At 39.1% G+C, this 17,664-nt stretch overlaps 1 protein-coding gene across 3 annotated transcripts in view; it reads right to left on the bottom strand.

Annotated features, from left to right (window-relative positions):
* Positions 1-17,664, bottom strand: part of COL1A2 (collagen type I alpha 2 chain) — a 48,021-nt gene that overhangs the window by 9,425 nt on the left and 20,932 nt on the right. For 2 of the 3 annotated variants that reach the window (XM_019533367.1, XM_019533374.1), the window contains exons 20-42: positions 17,381-17,434; positions 17,185-17,292; positions 15,860-15,913; positions 15,614-15,712; positions 14,646-14,699; positions 14,150-14,248; positions 13,401-13,454; positions 13,078-13,131; positions 12,897-12,950; positions 12,395-12,448; positions 11,415-11,459; positions 10,041-10,139; positions 9,197-9,304; positions 7,691-7,744; positions 6,917-6,970; positions 6,200-6,253; positions 6,033-6,086; positions 5,822-5,929; positions 4,221-4,274; positions 4,068-4,121; positions 3,229-3,390; positions 2,248-2,355; positions 1,106-1,213 (exon numbers count right to left, since the gene is read on the bottom strand). In XM_019533367.1, the coding sequence (XP_019388912.1) occupies positions 1,106-1,213; positions 2,248-2,355; positions 3,229-3,390; positions 4,068-4,121; positions 4,221-4,274; positions 5,822-5,929; positions 6,033-6,086; positions 6,200-6,253; positions 6,917-6,970; positions 7,691-7,744; positions 9,197-9,304; positions 10,041-10,139; positions 11,415-11,459; positions 12,395-12,448; positions 12,897-12,950; positions 13,078-13,131; positions 13,401-13,454; positions 14,150-14,248; positions 14,646-14,699; positions 15,614-15,712; positions 15,860-15,913; positions 17,185-17,292; positions 17,381-17,434 (1,746 nt within the window). The remainder of the gene's footprint in view (positions 1-1,105; positions 1,214-2,247; positions 2,356-3,228; positions 3,391-4,067; positions 4,122-4,220; positions 4,275-5,821; positions 5,930-6,032; positions 6,087-6,199; positions 6,254-6,916; positions 6,971-7,690; positions 7,745-9,196; positions 9,305-10,040; positions 10,140-11,414; positions 11,460-12,394; positions 12,449-12,896; positions 12,951-13,077; positions 13,132-13,400; positions 13,455-14,149; positions 14,249-14,645; positions 14,700-15,613; positions 15,713-15,859; positions 15,914-17,184; positions 17,293-17,380; positions 17,435-17,664) is intronic. The other variant, XM_019533381.1, reaches the window with a different exon arrangement.

Below are 17,664 nucleotides of genomic sequence, written 5' to 3'. Positions count from 1 at the left end.
TATTTTGTTTAAAGGAAAATCCTGCAATTAGGTAAAATGTTCTGTGAACACACAGGGTAACTGTGAACCTTTGAATTTAAGCAGTGTTTCCACTTATCAATTATCTTCTCCAATGAGTACCAGCTAAGGAGGTGATTCTACAGTTATATCCGTCAGGGGTGAAATAAATGTGTTTTTGGCAAATTTTTGTTACACTTGTTGTTAGACTATGGCAGCTAGATGCATGTCTAAGATATCCTCTTCACAGCACGGCTACTCAAGAGGTCCCCCGCTTCTAATGATCTAGGTGTGAACTTTGCCTTCTTCTCCAAGGACAAGGAGCAGCTGCTCAAGAGATGTTTCCCTTCTCATGGACAACATGGCCTAGTATCACTAACTGTATAGAAGGATAGCTTAAAATGCTTCAGCTCCTTGGTGTTTTTAGCTTGTATGCATCTTTTCAGATATTGGAGAGCCTTACATGTATAGACTCTTGGCTACCAGTGCTGTACTTGGAGAAAAGTTGTGTAGTTAGCTCCCTTTGTTAAGTCCAGTCATTAACAGTTTACGTTCTAAAGAATTCTTAAGAATGGCCTTAAATTAAAAAGCTGAAAAACACTCTTCTGCATGTTGCATTTCCCAGTAAATGTTACAGTAATTTACATTTCACAACTAGAGCTACAAGTGCAGCACCATCAGTTGAGAATCTTTATGGTAACAAGCAACATCCCTGGTAGATTCCTCCTTCCGGCTCAAGGACATATTATTCGTCCCAGTTTCTCTAATTGGCCCTTATGTTCCTTCATTCCTGAATTTCTAATTTTACTTATATTGGCAGCTCCCAGAGCACTCATAAGTGGGGCTGTGCTGTGATGGGTAAAAATAAGAGACTGTAACCTAGAAGAATCTGCAGTGTAAGAGATGAGAAAAATCTGGCCCTCTCCCACAGTTCATCCATTTTGGACCTTGTGGGGGGTCTAAATCCCAAGGAACCTGTTTTAACCAGACCCTAAGATAATGTAGGATTGTAAATTTGCCAAAGAAAATTCTGAAAGCAATGTCCACGTGTCTTTCTGTTGGCCAGAACCAAAAAATGTAAAAACACACCAAACAAAACTTAGCTTACATCACGGCCAGCTTCACCAGGGGCACCATTCAGACCAGCAGAACCCACGGGGCCAGGAGGACCACGTGCACCAGAAGGACCGGCAATACCAAGAGGACCTGGTTCACCCTGAAATAGGAATAACAATACTTCATATTGGTGTTTCACAAGCTGTATCATTGACAAAGTAACATTTTTTTTAGATAAGTTCTTCTGGACAAAGATCATTGGCAGAAATACATATCTACTCAACAAATTTTGGAATTAAAAGCAATAAAGACAAACAAGTTTAACTATAAAATGACAGTCTTCTTTACTTTGTTTTGTGCTTTATCTGTCCCTACAAGTTAAAAACAAATTTTGGTGCAAATTTTAATACTGGGGCACACATTCACAGTTTCTATGTTTGAAACACATGCTCAAGTGGTGTGCTCACTTGCAAACACAAATGAGGTCCTTGCAGTTGAAGAGGACTATTCAGAGGTCCAACAGGCATACTTAATACCTTCCTTGTTTATGCAGTTTTGGTAATTTGATGTGCATCTTGCACGATGTGAATTTGCAGTTTAATGTTTATGTAAGGTCCATGATATCCTAGATGTCTGCCATTTGAAAAAAATTGGTGCATGCTCTCTTAATGAAGAGATAAAAATCAATCATGTGTCAATCTAAGAAAGTTTGAAATCATTAGTTAAGCCAAATGAAATCAATTGCACAAAGAGGAAGAGAACCTTGTAAATTCATACTAATGACTGGAAAATCTGTTATAAATTTGCTTTTTAAATGCAAAGTGAAAAAAAACAAGGAAAGGGCATGTCAAAATATAAGATGGGGCTGATGGGATATAAAGTATGATAAAGGATGTGCAAATTAAACATTAGTCAGAATTTGTGAGGTTCTACTATTTGAATATTTAAATCCTGGACCTCAGAGATCAGGTCTCTTTTTACATGAATCAAATGAGACAGATTTTGAGCTCGTTCATGCTGGTTTAACATCTTCAAGTAATAGAAATGCAAATGTAATTTCTTTCAAATTTACAACAAAGTAGAAGAGCACTGAATCTGACCCTACATGGACTAGATTTCCTGTAATCTAAAAGGAAACATCAACTTTGTCTCTAAACTTGTTTGTTGAAGAGACAACAACCCCATCATACTTACTGTTGCTCCAGAGATGCCTGGAAGACCACGTTCTCCCCGAGAGCCGGGCAGACCAAGGACACCAGGAGCACCAAGAATACCCTGAGGACCTGGGGAACCAGGGGGACCCTAGGGAAATAAGGAAGAAAGAAAAAGAATACTGAAATGACAGAAACTTTAAAAATGTATCCTATAACAGCAAAAGTGTTTTTTTTGTTTTTTTTTTTTGAGGATCTGCCCCAGCCTTACCAGCTTCAGTTTCCATACAAGAGAAGTTGCAATAATCTTTGAAACTAAAGTCCCCATCAGGTAGACTTGGTTAAGCTTTTTCTCCTAAAAAATATTTTCCAATATTTCCAAAAACATATTCCAATGAATATTCAACATTTTCCTCGCTTCCTTACTAGCTTTTCAAATGCTTTTCCTTTGTCAACACAGTGGGATGTACATGAAGAGCAGATTTTTTCAGTACATTGAACAGATAAGTTTCCTTATAAAATTAGATCCTCTTACCTTGGAGAAAGTTTGAAGATATTTCCTAAACTATGAAGGGCTGAGCAAGTTTGGTCTCTAACTAGCTAGAAACAGCTATCTTTTCCATGCAACACGAGTGTAAAATTAAAGTGAATCAGAAACTCAGAGTAGTATGGTAGCTTAATCTCAAAGGAGTAGCTTCTGCCACCATTGCTTGTAGCATAGGTAGAGCTGCTTGCAGAGTAAGGTGCTGCTCAACAGAAGCAGAGGTGGCATATTCTGACCCATGCTGCCAGCATGTTTTGCTTTTCCACAAGACACTTAAGGAACAGTTTAAAGTGAAGAACATGCTTAAGTCTTGTTGCTTTCAATAAGACTTACAGACGTATTTTTATGGTGGGGACTAAAAAAAAACTATTTTATTTTATCTTTGAGACTAAAGGAAAACTGCCTCCTAAGTATGCTGCACTATAACTTGTAACTTTGTACAGTAGTATTAAAACAAAAAAAGCGATAGGATTAACTTACAGCAGCACCAGACTCTCCAGATGGACCTTTCTCACCACTGAAGCCAGGTGGGCCAACAATGCCTTGTTCTCCAGTGCGGCCAACTGGACCAGTATCACCACGTGGGCCTCTAACACCATCTTTGCCAGCTGGACCAGAGGGACCAGGGGGACCAGTGATACCCTAGGGTTAAATATAAATATCAAATATAAACAAAAACATTATAGCATTAAATCACAGATGCTAAAGAGAGATTATACATCTGTGTCTACATGCGTGAGCTACAGCGTTTATTCTGCAGCAGGATAGTACATGTATTTTCTTGTACCCTAGTAAAATAATTTAGTTTGCAGCAAGTACTAAATGCAACTACTATCCTGCTGCAGAATAAATTAGTTTAGTCCAGCCTAACAGGGATACATATGTAGATGTTGAGACGTTTACTGCGCAGCTAATTGGTCTACTGCGTGGAAAATGTCTGGTAGATGTACCCAGTGTGAATAAAGGGAGCATAATCAGGCACAAAAGGTCTAAATTATTTAAGATACTTAGACAGTTAAGTATGCAGCTAGGTGCCTACTGTGATTTTCCACAAACACTAGCATGCCTAACACCAATGAGGGAGTTTTTTGGAATTTACACTAGGTACTATCTGCATATTTAGACACCTAAATACCTTTAAAAATCTGGCCCCAAGTAATTAAGGATCTGTTTCTGATCTCAGTGTGCGGGAGAAAATCTGGAGAAACTCCGGTGAAGTTACGGATTTAAGTCCATTTAACTGAGATCCAGGTCTGTCCATGAAGCAGTGTAGCCCATGTAGCTTGGTGTCTGAGTGAGTATTTATATTAAGTACTTACAGAGGGGCCAGGAGGACCAGTTCTGCCAGCAGCTCCAGGGAAACCAGTGACACCCTAAAAACAGAAATCACATGGAAGATGAAGCCTCCAAAAAACCCCCCACCAATTCAAAAGACAATAGGTCATTATACTATAAGAATCTTGATGACTTACAGGAGGACCACCATCACCACGAGGACCAGCAGGACCAGCGGCACCAACAGGACCCTATGAGTGGAGAAAGGCAAAAGAGAAGAAAGATGAACCAAGCAAAACCCCCAAAGTTCCAGACGTAGAAAAAGGGCTCGATCCTGCTCCTTATTAAAGGTAGTATGAATTTCATTATTAAATTTTAATGGGAGTAGGAGCAGGTCCCCAATATTAGATTACATAGCCCAATACCGGCAGTTATAGGACCTCAAGCCCTGTGAGACGAGACAGAGAAAGAGCGAGAGAGCGAGTGAGTGAGTGCGCCTTCTATTATGGTCAAACCTTTCTCTGGTAAATTCTCATGCCAGTTTGCATAGGAATGACCGGGTAAAAATTGCATTGGGGCTTCAGGATTTGATGGAAAGGATTTCTCAGTTCAGAAGGTCTTCTGAATATTACATGCACATCAGCAAACTCAGGATCCAAAGTATAAACTAAACATTAAAGGATTAGTAGGAAGTATGAAGAAACCTCCTATGTATGTGTCATATAGACATTGCAACAATATTATACACATTTGAGGAGTACTAGGACATGATACCGCTCTTATTGGAAGTATATAGGGAGGGATACAGCCCAAAGCTATCCTGTGATGACATCCCGTTGCAGTTTTAGAATGGTGATGGTTAAGAAAGCTGGGGCCTAACTGTCAATGTCAACTCAACCTGCTAGACTGCATGCATATGTTAGATTTTGTCATCTGGATCTGAAGGTCTTGGTGCAAAGTATGTGTGCAGAAGCATGTGTGTGCACATGCCTGCACACATACATACATGAGCACCCACATATGGGCACTGGGTTCTGAAAGGCCACTAAAGAACATTTCCCACTGACAGACTGACTTAAGGTTGTTCTCATGTCTGGAACTTCAGAGACATGTCTTTACTTGGTCCAGCAGAACTTGAATTTGGTGACCTACAGGGAATATTGTAAGACCTCTCTTCTTCAGCTGTCTTTGAAGGGGTAAGTGGAGCAGGAGAGAGGGGTCTATGGGGATCTCCAGTTTTTGTAATAGGAGGAATTCAGTATTGGATACCAAAATTGTTTTATATACTTTTTAAATATTAATTTGTATATTTCCATCTAGGGCCCTGAATGGGTGCATTTCTGTAAGTGGGAAAAAGTAGATTTTACTTACTTTGCCACAACTTTATGGTAAAATAAAATGCCAGCATTTACTCTTTAGAACAGCTAATGTTGTTTGCAACCATAAGACAAAATTGATTGTGGCTATATCAATGTTCTCAGAACTTCTCAGTTTTGTATTGAACTCTGTGTCAGTGTTTTGAGCTGAGATCATTGTCATTGTGGCAAAGGGAATTCATGTCTGTTTAAATGCAGGAGTTGCTCCCACATCAAAGCTTGCATGAATGTGTGGAAACCAAGAGTGTCACCTCCCTCTCAGCCTAAAACTTTGTCTTGAAAACTGAATGCTGGCAAGAAAAAAAAAAAAAAAAAAAGACACCCTGTAAATACTTTTAAAAGTTGAGGGTCTGGGTGTCAGTTGTACTACTGGCATAGCAAAATTAAGGATCAATGGATTTTAATAGACACCATTTACTTACTGATGGTCCAGAAGCACCAACTGGACCAACAGAACCTTGTGGACCACTTTCACCCTTGGGTCCTTTTGGACCTCGCTCACCTTTAGCACCAGGTTGGCCAGCTGCACCCTGTTGTTGGAAAAGGAAAAACAGAGAGGGGAAAATATGTTTAAAACTTATTTCAAAAGAAAACAAAGAGCTTTGGGAAGTGAAACATGCAGTCAGTACATACGGCAGGTCCAGCAAATCCAGTAGGGCCAGCAGGACCAGGCTCACCACGTTCACCCTAGGGAAGAGACAAAGAAAATCTAATGACAAAACCTGACAGAATGTGACAGCAAGTGTTGCCTGAACATACCAACTTCACACCTAGAAGCACACGATAAAGTTACTACTTACAGGAATACCACGGGCACCAGAAGGGCCAGCAGGACCAGCAGGACCACCTTCACCCTAAAATACAACAAAGGCCATTTTTATTATGATACACATAGACAGTCATACTGTATGTAAGCAAGACTAGGATATACATTCAGTAAAATGGCTGCCTTGTGATGCTAATCTATGTGTGTGCATGTCTTTACACTATGCCTCATGGTGAGAGGAGATCATTATGATTAATACTCCTCATTAGAAATACCCAGAAACCAAAAGAAACTATCAGTTTAGTAGCACAAAGTAGTCAAAATGGGAGTAGCTCCTACAATGGTAATTAAGAATTTAATGCATAGGTATTTTAAAACAGATGAGCTAGTGCATGTTCCTGCATCACATCTGCCTGTCTCTCCTGTTCCTGAACGTTACTGTTCTATCAGGATTTGCCTACAGGCAAGACCCAATGTACATATGATCTCTTTCCCTAGTAGCCCCTCAGGACCCTCTCGTTTTGCCAGATCAAAGGGCAGAAGGGTCCTATAGGAATCTTTCATTTGCCAGTGAGACTCTGCAGCCTCTAATATTCTAGTACAAAATATTTAGGAAGCCATTACTCATAACTTCTGCTAGAATAGATGTTTTTGAAGTTGAAGTAGTCAAAGTAGTATTCACTGTGGTGCTTGCATTCATGCAAAAAAGTTAAAGACTAGAGAGAAAGCAAATTGCATTTAAGAGACTTACCCGCTCACCAGCTCCACCAGCAGGGCCAGGGGCTCCAATAGCACCAGGAGCACCCTATAAGAAAAAGGTGAAAAAAATGATGCGATTCTTAGTTATGTACATTTAAGCACATAAGCAAGAATTGACCATTCGCTCTGCAGCACCTTCTTCCTGTCCTTCCTTCTAGAGTTAACTAACTGTGTGACCTGACAATGTTGGGGATGGATATGAAGGATTCAGCTCTTTGGAGAAGAAGTTTAATTACTATTTTCCTAAAAGAGTAAAGTCTAGGGATGGACAGTCAATAACTGAAATTGTGAAAATGACAGCCTTCTTTAGCAGACTTGGCTGGGATGGGTTGGGTGGTTAGTTGGAGAAAGCCCCAAGACAGAGGGCTCAGAGGGTGGCACATAAGGAGCTTGTGCTGGGGGAAGAATGAAAGCAAGGAGCCTCAGGTGTGAGAAATGAACTCAGGCTACAAAGCTCAAGTGACAAACAATGCATAGGAGCTCAAGTAACAGAGCATGCAGCCCTCCAATTTAATTAAATGCACAGCTCATCTTGAGGGCTCCTGCCTTTCATTTTAATGCCAGAGAGAACCTACTGGAAAGGAAAGGGTATTGTTTTAGATGGATTTCAACATTTGTTTGTTTTTTTTAAATTGAGATGCAAGTCTAGACTGTTCTTTGCTGCTGAATAACTATGTTATCTTTCCAATACATCTTTACCTTTACAGTGTATTTGATCTCCTTCAGGAGAAGCATTTCTGAAGGGTCCCAAGCTTGCTATACTTACACGAGCACCATCTCTTCCTGTTGCACCAGTATCCCCTCTCAGACCTGTAGCACCCTGAAAACCAGAAAAAAAGTGTTCTCATTATTAAATGCCATGACTGAAAACCAAAGTGACACCAAAAATGCACAATCATGTAAAAATAATACAAAGCCATCCTTAATTTTTGTACAACTCTCATGTGTAACCCAAGTGCTGCCAGAAATTTTGGGATACATGCTCCTCTTAACATTCAGCCACAACTCTGACTGCCTTCAGGGAGAGTTTAACAGTAGCTTCACTGATTATAGTATACTTGGGCATAAAGTAGACTTTGAGTATTGTTGTATTCATGGTTACATACATACATGTCGTCACAGGAATGAGCCATTCGCTATCACTGTCATCTCAAGCAATAATACTATTCTATACTACTATATACACTATACTAGTATTCTTTTACATACGTGCTTTTGCTTTGCATTCATCCATATGACAACTACACACTATCCCATCTAAGTGTTTGAAGAAATCCTACTCCTCATTCTTTTAAGATTGCATCTTTAAAAATTAATGAATGCATGCATGCCTTTTGAGTCCTTTATCCAAAACAGGAAGAAATATGGACAACCTCAAGTTAGGACTCAGAGGGTAAAAGGGAAAAGAGAATGCAAACTGAAGGAATTTGAAAATAATGGATATGTACCAAAGTATCTATCAGTATACCTTAATTTTTCCAATTGCAGGGGCAGTGCTAAGATTTGCATTTCACTAGGTTTCAAACCATCACACGCTGAGGACAGCTACTGTGAGCTGACCTGTTTTGTCATTCCTCTTGTATACCTCAATTAGTCAAACACTAAGTCCCTTTGCTCTGAGCTTCTGATGGAATCATAATGAATTTTTACAATTGTTAGTTTTCATATACAGTGTTAAGACAAATGTGTTTAAGTTACTTAGGTAAACCAAAAGGCATTCTTAATTCCAAATCCTGATTTCCCCCCCCAATTCATATTAAGACTGAATTTGTGAACAACTCAATTACACGAAGCATTATGCTATGCTGGAAGTAGTATACTATAATTTGTCAGTGTTCATTTGCTAGTTACATTCTATAGGTATTAATAGAACTGCAACTACAGTACAGTCCTAAAAGGCAGCAATTCACTACACTGCAGGGATCCATTTCTGTCTTAATTACTGTACTCACTGAAGACAATTTTTAGTATCTCTTTGAAAACATAAAAAGTCATGCTTGATCAAGCCTGCAAGATTCTGAGTAACCATTATCCCCGCTGAATCCAGGGGAGAGTAGAGGGTGCTCTGCATGCCTTTACTAAATGAAGTCTCCATTTTTTTTTTTTAACATGCCTGTGATGGGTCTCTGTGAAATGCAATTTTACAAAACTTACCAGCTTTGGCAAAGGTTAGCAAATCACTTCTGAGCCCCCGAGATTAAAAAAACTGGAAGAAACCCATCCCCTAACCCACACATGCATGTTTTCGGTTGTAGTGAAATAAGTCACTTACCTTTTCACCCTTGGGTCCTGGAATTCCAGCAATACCTCTCTCTCCTGGGGCTCCACTAGCACCAGAGGGGCCTGCAGTACCAGCATTACCAACATTACCAGGCTCACCCTAGCAACAATAAGGTAACATGTAAGGAAGGAACACAGCTATGGGGCAAATCATTCTCTTAGTACCACCTTGATGATCTTCTTGTTTTACAAGCACTATCATTTTGCCTTCAAAATGGTCCCCCTAAATTGTAGAAGTCCTTTATTAATTCATCTACTACTGCAGGGCTAAATTTAGCTTTAGGTCCATAGGTCTGTCTTCAAACTGGTCATGTAAAAATGAAAATAATCTTATTTTCTCAAGGCACTACACAAGTACAAGATACTCATCATTTTCTATGAGACGGTGGCAAAAATCAGAACTATTTCCCTTGACCCTACATAAGTTTAGGCCTTGACAGAATATGTTCTGGAGCCCAAGCTATACTTCACCGGCTTTTCAAATTTTCTCTCTATGACCATGAATGGTCTGTGCTAATGAATATTTGTCCTAAAGACTCATGTACAGTATAAAACCAGTTCAAAATGAGACTCATAATCACTATCTGACATTTTATCAGATTCACAGCTGGAATTCCATACTGATCCTCTGTTGTGAAAAGCTTTTGTATGCATGGTACATTAGTTTAACCAAGTTCTCATTGGAGCTTTGGATTTGAAAGTCAGCTAAGGATGTCTTGAAGGGTATGAAAAGAATATTGTTATTAGTGTCAGGAGTAGTTATATGTACTCAGTAAAGGAGTAATTCCAACCCTCTTTCTTAAGATTAATAGACAGGGCAGTAGCAAAAGGCTTACCTTGTTGCCATCAGTGCCTGGTGGACCAGATGGACCACGGCTTCCAATGGAACCTACAGGACCAACAGCACCACTTTCGCCTGGAGGACCACGTTCACCCTGCAAGAGACAGGATATGAGTTTTTGCTTGAACTCTCACTTATAACTCAGAGACCACATTTTTTTTCTATAAATCTATCAATCTAAAATGCCAATGGCTTATCAAGAGAAAGACACTGGCATATCAAACAAAGTACATGCCAAGCAAGAAAGTCTGCTTTTGGGCAGTGGTATGCATTTTCTGTTACCTACAGGACCTCTATGCATCACTGTCAATCAGTCTTCCATGGCAGTTGCAGAACTTGATTTGGATTCAAATGGCAGCTTCAACCCAATGGAACCCTTTGCAGAACTAGAGCCATAGTAACTGAGGCAAGTATTTTTGTGGTAGCACTGTATACTTAGACAACAGCAAATGTAGTTTGCATATTTAAAAACAGGGATTGAGGTAACTATAGTCCTGCAAGTCTGACTTCAATAGTATGAGTATGTGAAGTATAACATAGTGGTTTGTCCCTTAACACAGGGCAGCCAGCCCTATCAAAATCATTCTGCTGCAGGCCTTCTAATAATGGAGCACTCCAATGGGAGTTTAAAAAGCTGCAGGGGAGAGGGCTGAGAGACAGAAGATTCTGAAGGGATATAGTTTGAGAAGAGGAAGCAAACAGTGACTGCAACTGCTAAAAAAAAAAAAAAAAAAAAGTCAGACTGCAGCACTTTGTTGTTTAATACACTTGATTTTCTAGGAAGAAGAACTGTGGACTATTTGGACTGAAGTAAAGCATGTGATGATTTACCATGAGAAATGATTTAGTTCAGCTAGAGAAAGTTGGGATTACCACAAGGATTGTAAAGTGAGGAACTGACTAACAATGAACTGTGATCAATGTAGTGGGGAGACTATAGTGGAATTTCTTGAGAATCTGTTTTGAGACCAATCTTAGTATTTATTAGCGACTGCCACAAGAGGTAGGAATGTGCTGATTAAATGTGTTGATTATGCAAAGTTGGAAAAAAGGGATTGGTTTATCATGCAAAAAGAATTGGATGACCTTGCTGAGAGTCATGATACAAGTGGGATGGAATTCAAGAGTACGAAGTGCATAGTCATGCTGTAAGCTGGGAGCTCATCAATTGGAAATGATGGAGAAAAGCCTTGGGTGTATTAGTACTAATGTGGTAAGAGTGGTTACCTTTACATATAACCTACTATACGTTAAAGTCAAAAGCTGAGAGGAATTGCTTGTATTGAATTTATCAAGTCTTTTCACACACAAATAAAAAAACATTACTGAGACACGTAATTGATATTAATTTTTCAAGAAGTTAACTTACTCTTGAACCCGCAGGGCCAGGGGCACCAAATTCACCAGCCATACCCTAAATCAGAGTAGAAAGATTGATTAGGCTTATTTCTAAAGAATGCTTGTCTCATTTACTGTCCTTCAATGTTTTCAATATTAGTTAGAAATGCTTTTTAAATGCAGTAAACCTATGAAAAATACTTCACATTAAAACCTATTCATGCAGATGGGTAAGGATGAAAAGGTACAAAGCCTCTTTTCTCCTCAGTCATGCAGCCAGGCTGTGCACCATGGTACAGACATGAGATAGCAGCCATTTTCATTTTACTCTGAGCAAGAATAAAATATAAAATGAGCAAGGAGCTTGTGATTCAGCCAGTGGGTTACAATGTTTGAACCTGCTCCTGTCAAATCCAAAGGGTTTTAAAGCATTAACTTCAATGAGAGCAAGATTTGATTTCATTACCCCCTGGGAGTGTGATATGAATATCAGGAGTCACCAAGTAGCTACTTATGCAGAATCTGGAGGCCTCACACATTACTAAATTACACTAATTGTAGGCCTATGTAATCCCATTGATTTCAACTAAAGTATACTGGGATAAATGAATATATACTGGGATATGGATAAAAGTAGGGCAAATAAGATACTGAAGTTCCGGAGCTGGAGTTTTCAGTCAAATAATTTCCATGCATTAGTCCAATCCATTTCTAGGGTATGTTATTTATTCCGGTTAAGGCCTAACAAGTCAGGTTATGGTTTGGCTTTGTTTAATTCCACACGAGAATTCTGAAATAAGAAATCTCAAATGCTAGGATAACTTATTGATCTGTTGCCATCTTTAATTAAAAAGGTTATCTTAATAGCTATAAATACTGAATATGGTATGAAATGCATCTCATCTTGGTAATGGGGCCTAACAAAATCTTGCCTACCATATGTATGAGTTTCATTAGAACACTTCTGACTTAAATCAAAAGAGTAGGTAAGGTCTTCCTTATATCACTCACCCTTTCACCTGGTTTGCCAGCTTCACCAGCTGGACCTGAGGGGCCTGGGAGACCCTAAAATGGAAAGAAACACAGATATGAACATTTTCTCATTTTCTGAGACACTGAACACATTGCTTCATGAAACACTGTATATTACAGCAGTCATAGGAGGCTTAATTTATAGTATTAGTTCAATAAGATACATTTGCTGTTATGGTAAAAAGGCATGAGAACCATTGTGATCCCACTAACTTCAACAGGACTAGAAGGTTGAGAGAGAGCATTTTTGTGCCTAAATTGGGCCTAAAATGTCTATACAACTACCTCTGAATCAAGTTCTTTGGTGCAGTAAAGATGGAAAAGTCTAAGTATGTGAGATTTTAGCCAGATGTTACTAAGAAAGTTACAAATAGTGGAAAGTGGGTTTACAATGCAAGGTAGAGTTCAATCTTAATGGAGGCATTTGCCATAAGGAATAGCAAAAGATGCTACATGCATCATAGTTAGTGAAGTGACTTACTTGGAAACCAGGAGGACCAGCTGGACCTTGTTCACCTTTTGCACCAGGGTTGCCCTAGATGAAATAAAAAGGTGCTTAACTACAAACTGGAAAAATGAGGAAAGGTCTGAAATCTTGCTACAGCTTAAAAATGAAACCTAGTTGCAGAACATTTTTAGTTTATTTTGAAGCTGTTACTTACAGCAACACCAGGAGGACCTTGAGCCCCATTGTTGCCCTCAGGACCAGGCGCACCCTACATACACACACAAGAAGAGAAAGACTTGATTACTCATTTAATCAATGAAAGGTTTAATATTGTTCTGTTTTACAGCCCCTTTTTTCTATTCAACCACATAGGGCCACAACCACTTTTTTTAACCCACAAATGGTACAGTTAATGAGGCTCTTTAGCCTAGGCAGTTTGCATCCATTTGCATTTTTTGGGGGGGGGGGAGGGGAGGTTAATTAGCTCTATTCTTGCTCTCCCTGCTATGGTTTTCTAGATAAAGTATACACACATACCCGAGCACCAGCAAGACCAGCATGGCCTCTGTCACCAGGTTTGCCAGGGTCACCCTAAGAGTGAACAGAAAAAACAAAACATTAAACACGCTAATATATTCGCTCTAGTTAAAATCACCAAAGATCAACATGATCTATGCCACAAACTATTATTGCATTCATCGTTTTCTAGTCATCAGAAAGTGCCACTCAGCTAATTAAAGATGTTAGAGAAAGTGCCATACAAAATTTTTTTCCCCCATAACCAAAGTTTTGACCTGCCCTGTAGTGCTGCATACAGTAGCATCAGATAGGCACCACAAAAAATTAGCAGTTGTATCAGCTGAACTGATTCTAAGTTGACTGAAGTCAATGGAAGTCTCTCGGACTTCAGACTCTGGATCATGGTCTGCATATTCAGGCACATTCTGAAAAACCTTTGAAGTGCCTCACTTCATACTTTCTCTACTGCTAGATCTCAGATATGAGACCAAAAGTTGCAGAGCCATTGACCATATGCAGCATCACTAACAAGGTTGCAACATGCATTTAACTTGTGAATGGTCTGAAAAATTTACCTTATTAAATTTTAAAAATAGTTTCTATTTTGGGTTATTGGAGAAACAAAGAAAAATATATGGTCTTGAAAGTATTTTTCAACAAATACATACAGCGTTCAGGCAGACGACAGTAACTAATTGGTCATGGAAATAACTCTCAGCTAAGAAATAATTTTACAGGAACATAAGATTTTGGTCTCTTGTACTTACAGTGGGGCCTTTGGGTCCAGGGAATCCAATGTTGCCAGGCTCACCTCTTGCACCAGCTGGACCAATTGGGCCAACTCTACCATCTGCACCAGGGAAACCCTAAAGAAATAAAGCAAACTTTTGAACACCCATTTTCAGTGTTTGTTGTTTGATCTTAAGAACAAACTACATCAATTCATTAAAATTTGAAGATCATATAAAAACGTGTGTGCATGTACATATATACATTTCTCCACTTTTTTCTTTTTTCCACAAAACTAACTTGATTTTCAGGACGTTAACTATTACACAAAGCCCACTGAAATGAATGGAAAGATTCCCACTGACCTCCATAGCCTTTGGTTCAGACCTTTGGCAAAATAAAATATACAGTTTTACTGACTTTAAGCACAGCTGTGTTAAAGCTGAGCAGTAGGATTACAGCTTCTTAAAAAGCAACTCAAACCTATGTTTTATAAATATTAAAAAAACTATAATGAAAGAACAGAATACTTACAACGGGACCTTCCTTGCCAGCAGGGCCTGAGCTTCCAGGTTGACCGGGGAGACCCTAAAAACAGGATTTTTTATCTTAATATTTTTTTTCAGATCAAAATTTAAAATGACAATATATATGATTGTGTATGTGTGTACGTGCCCTCTCCCCCCCACTCTCTAATGTGCAGTAAATAAGCTTTACTTCCTGCTAAGTTTAAACCAAAAATACATTAGAGCATAATTCAGCAATACACTCAAGGAATAATTCAACCATATAGTTTATACATGTTTCACCTGACTACATTCATTTATGCCCAGTCCTACAAAACACACAAGTTTAATGTAAAGGTATCCATATAAAATGTGCAGGCTTCATGCTTAATGGTCCATACTGTAATTAGGAAACTGATTAATACCCATTCTATAAGTGGATTAGGAATGATAAACTTAAGGCCAAGAGGCCAGGTACAGACTGTTTTGCCACTGACAAATGTAAGCAAGACTACTCTAGCTGAGCAGATGATTCACATGAGTCTGATGATAGAATTTATGTTTTTTTTTCAAATTAGCTTGAACAACAATGTGGACCGAGGTTGTTTATGGAGTTCTGCAGCAGACTCAAATTTCAACTATGAACTTGGCTACCTCATTCTGTACATAAGAATCAGTGGAACCATCTCTCATTAATTTGTACCCTGGATGAAACAATTGTAGGCCCTGACCTACAATCAGAGCCTGTAGGTAATGCCACAGTGCAAACAGTGTAATTCTGTTAAAGTGTTCTGATGTGGTTTAATTGTTTAGTTGATGAAATGAATCAGAATATGGGTAAGGATGAAAAGGTACAAAGAGCTCTGTCTAATGACAGTTGGATGGAAAGGCCTCTGCTAATAGATTAAAAACCCTTCAAATTCCCAAATTATTTTATCCCCCAAAAGTTAAGTGATTTCCATTGCAAACTAGGAAAGCTAGAGAGCTTAAACTTACTCTTGGACCCATGAGGCCAGGCTCACCAGGGCGACCATTATCACCAGTAGGACCTTTAGCACCAGCAGGACCAGTAGCACCACGGCTGCCAGCAGGTCCCTACCAACATGCAAAAAAAGTAGAAGCTGAGAAACAATAGCCAGAACTATCATACAGGACAGTTAAAAAGAGACTGAATAACACTTCTTGTATAAAACAAAAAAGAAAAAGCCTCAAAAGAAACCCAAACCCCAATCCATGACTCACCATAACACCAGCTCTGCCGTCAGCTCCAGGGAGACCACGAGATCCAGGAACGCCCTACAAAACAGACCAGGAATGGAAAAGAGATTAAGCCAACTGCTAAGGCAGGGTTTGCTGAAGCTCAGAATTCAAAGCAGAACTGTTGGTAGTTGAGATGGAGCGAAGTCTGAGCACCTGCAGTTCTGGTTAAACCTGGATCCAGCAGATATCCAAACCTCTTTTTGTTTTGTTTTTTCCCTTCCCTTAGGCTCTGTATCAGGTTGAACCAGAGCCAGAGATCTGAGCACACTCTGGATCCAGACTGACCTAGAATCATACAGACACGGCCTTGGCACCTATATAAAGCCCTAAAGAGACTTAAGAGAGTTGGTACAAGCGCAAGAAATTGATCTCACAGACCAGATCACAGCCACTGTGTGTAGATCTGATCCCTAATCTTTACTTGAAACGCAAGTGGAAGTTTGGTTATATTTTTCATCCTTTGGAGTTAAGTTAATCCAGTGCTGAGCTCATTCACTCCCAAGGGAAGGTCTAGTAGTATCTTGTAAGAGGTCCTCATTACTAGGATAGGACCGAGACCTTTACATTTCTAAATTTAATAGAAAGTAAGACTGGAAGAGGCCTCTTTGGGCATCAAGCCCAATCCCTTGCTTTTGTGGAAAGTCATTAACCAAAGGAGTTGGTTAACACAATTTATCTACATCAATAAGGGATAAAAATGACCATGGTGTTTTCAAAAAACCCCAAACAAATAAAGAAAAACCAATCCCAAAAACCCAATAAATAAGTATTTAACAAACACTACTATAAAGTAGCCCATATAAATGTTTTAGGAATGATATGAAGCATTAGTAAACATTAACGTATGTATATATACACACACTTCACTAGATATCAAACCATCAAGCCCTGAGGACAGCTACTGTGAGTTATAATCTGTTTTGTTATTCTCCTTGTGCACCTGTATTAGTTAAACACTTAATTCCCTTTGCCCTGAACTTCTGATAGAATCGTAATGGATTTTACAATTGCTAGGTTGTATATGAAGTGTTAACACAAATATGTTCAAGTTACTCAGGTAAAAACTTAAGGGTATTCCCAATTCCAAATCTTGATTATTTTTCCCCATTTTATATATATAAATAAAATAAAAATGGCAGACAACTGGATACTGTAGTAATTTACCAGGTTTAGAACACTATCTGGGCTCCGGTTAGCTGAAACAGTACAGCTAGGACCCTTTATTATCTATGTTTGTTTGCATCTGTGTAACTAGATTTATTCCCCGTTTTTTGCATGTGTTTCTGGAATGTGCAAAGAGAACTTACTCTTAGACCAGCTGGACCAGGGGGGCCAGAAGAGCCAGGTTCACCAGTAGTACCTTTCTTGCCTTCTTCACCACTTGGACCAGCAGGACCTGGTGGACCAGCAGCACCCTGTTTAATGTGATCAAAGAAACAGGTCAGTAACTTAAGCAAAAGTCCACCTCAGACTTGATTCACTGAAATTGTTTAATGTACTTACGGGTTCACCCTTGTTACCACTTTCTCCCTTGGCACCAGCAGGGCCTGGTTCACCCTACAGTCAAATATAACAAAAAAAAAATCACAAGAATAAGCATTACCTAAGAACTTTTCCGTGTTCATTTTTTCTTGAAAAAAAAATTATGCAACTATCAAGGGACATTTAAAGGGAATATATCAAACATGGAACATTACACTAAAGATCATTAAGAATGATATTGATCTAAGCAGTCTAAGGGCCTGCTCTACGGGCCTTATACCAAACTGTTGCTGCATCTGGCTAGC

This window comes from Crocodylus porosus, unplaced genomic scaffold, assembly GCF_001723895.1.
Source record: "Crocodylus porosus isolate Cpor-Errol unplaced genomic scaffold, CroPor_comp1, whole genome shotgun sequence".
Lineage (NCBI taxonomy): Eukaryota > Metazoa > Chordata > Crocodylia > Crocodylidae > Crocodylus > Crocodylus porosus.
This window is presented reverse-complemented; position numbering and strand designations above follow the sequence as displayed.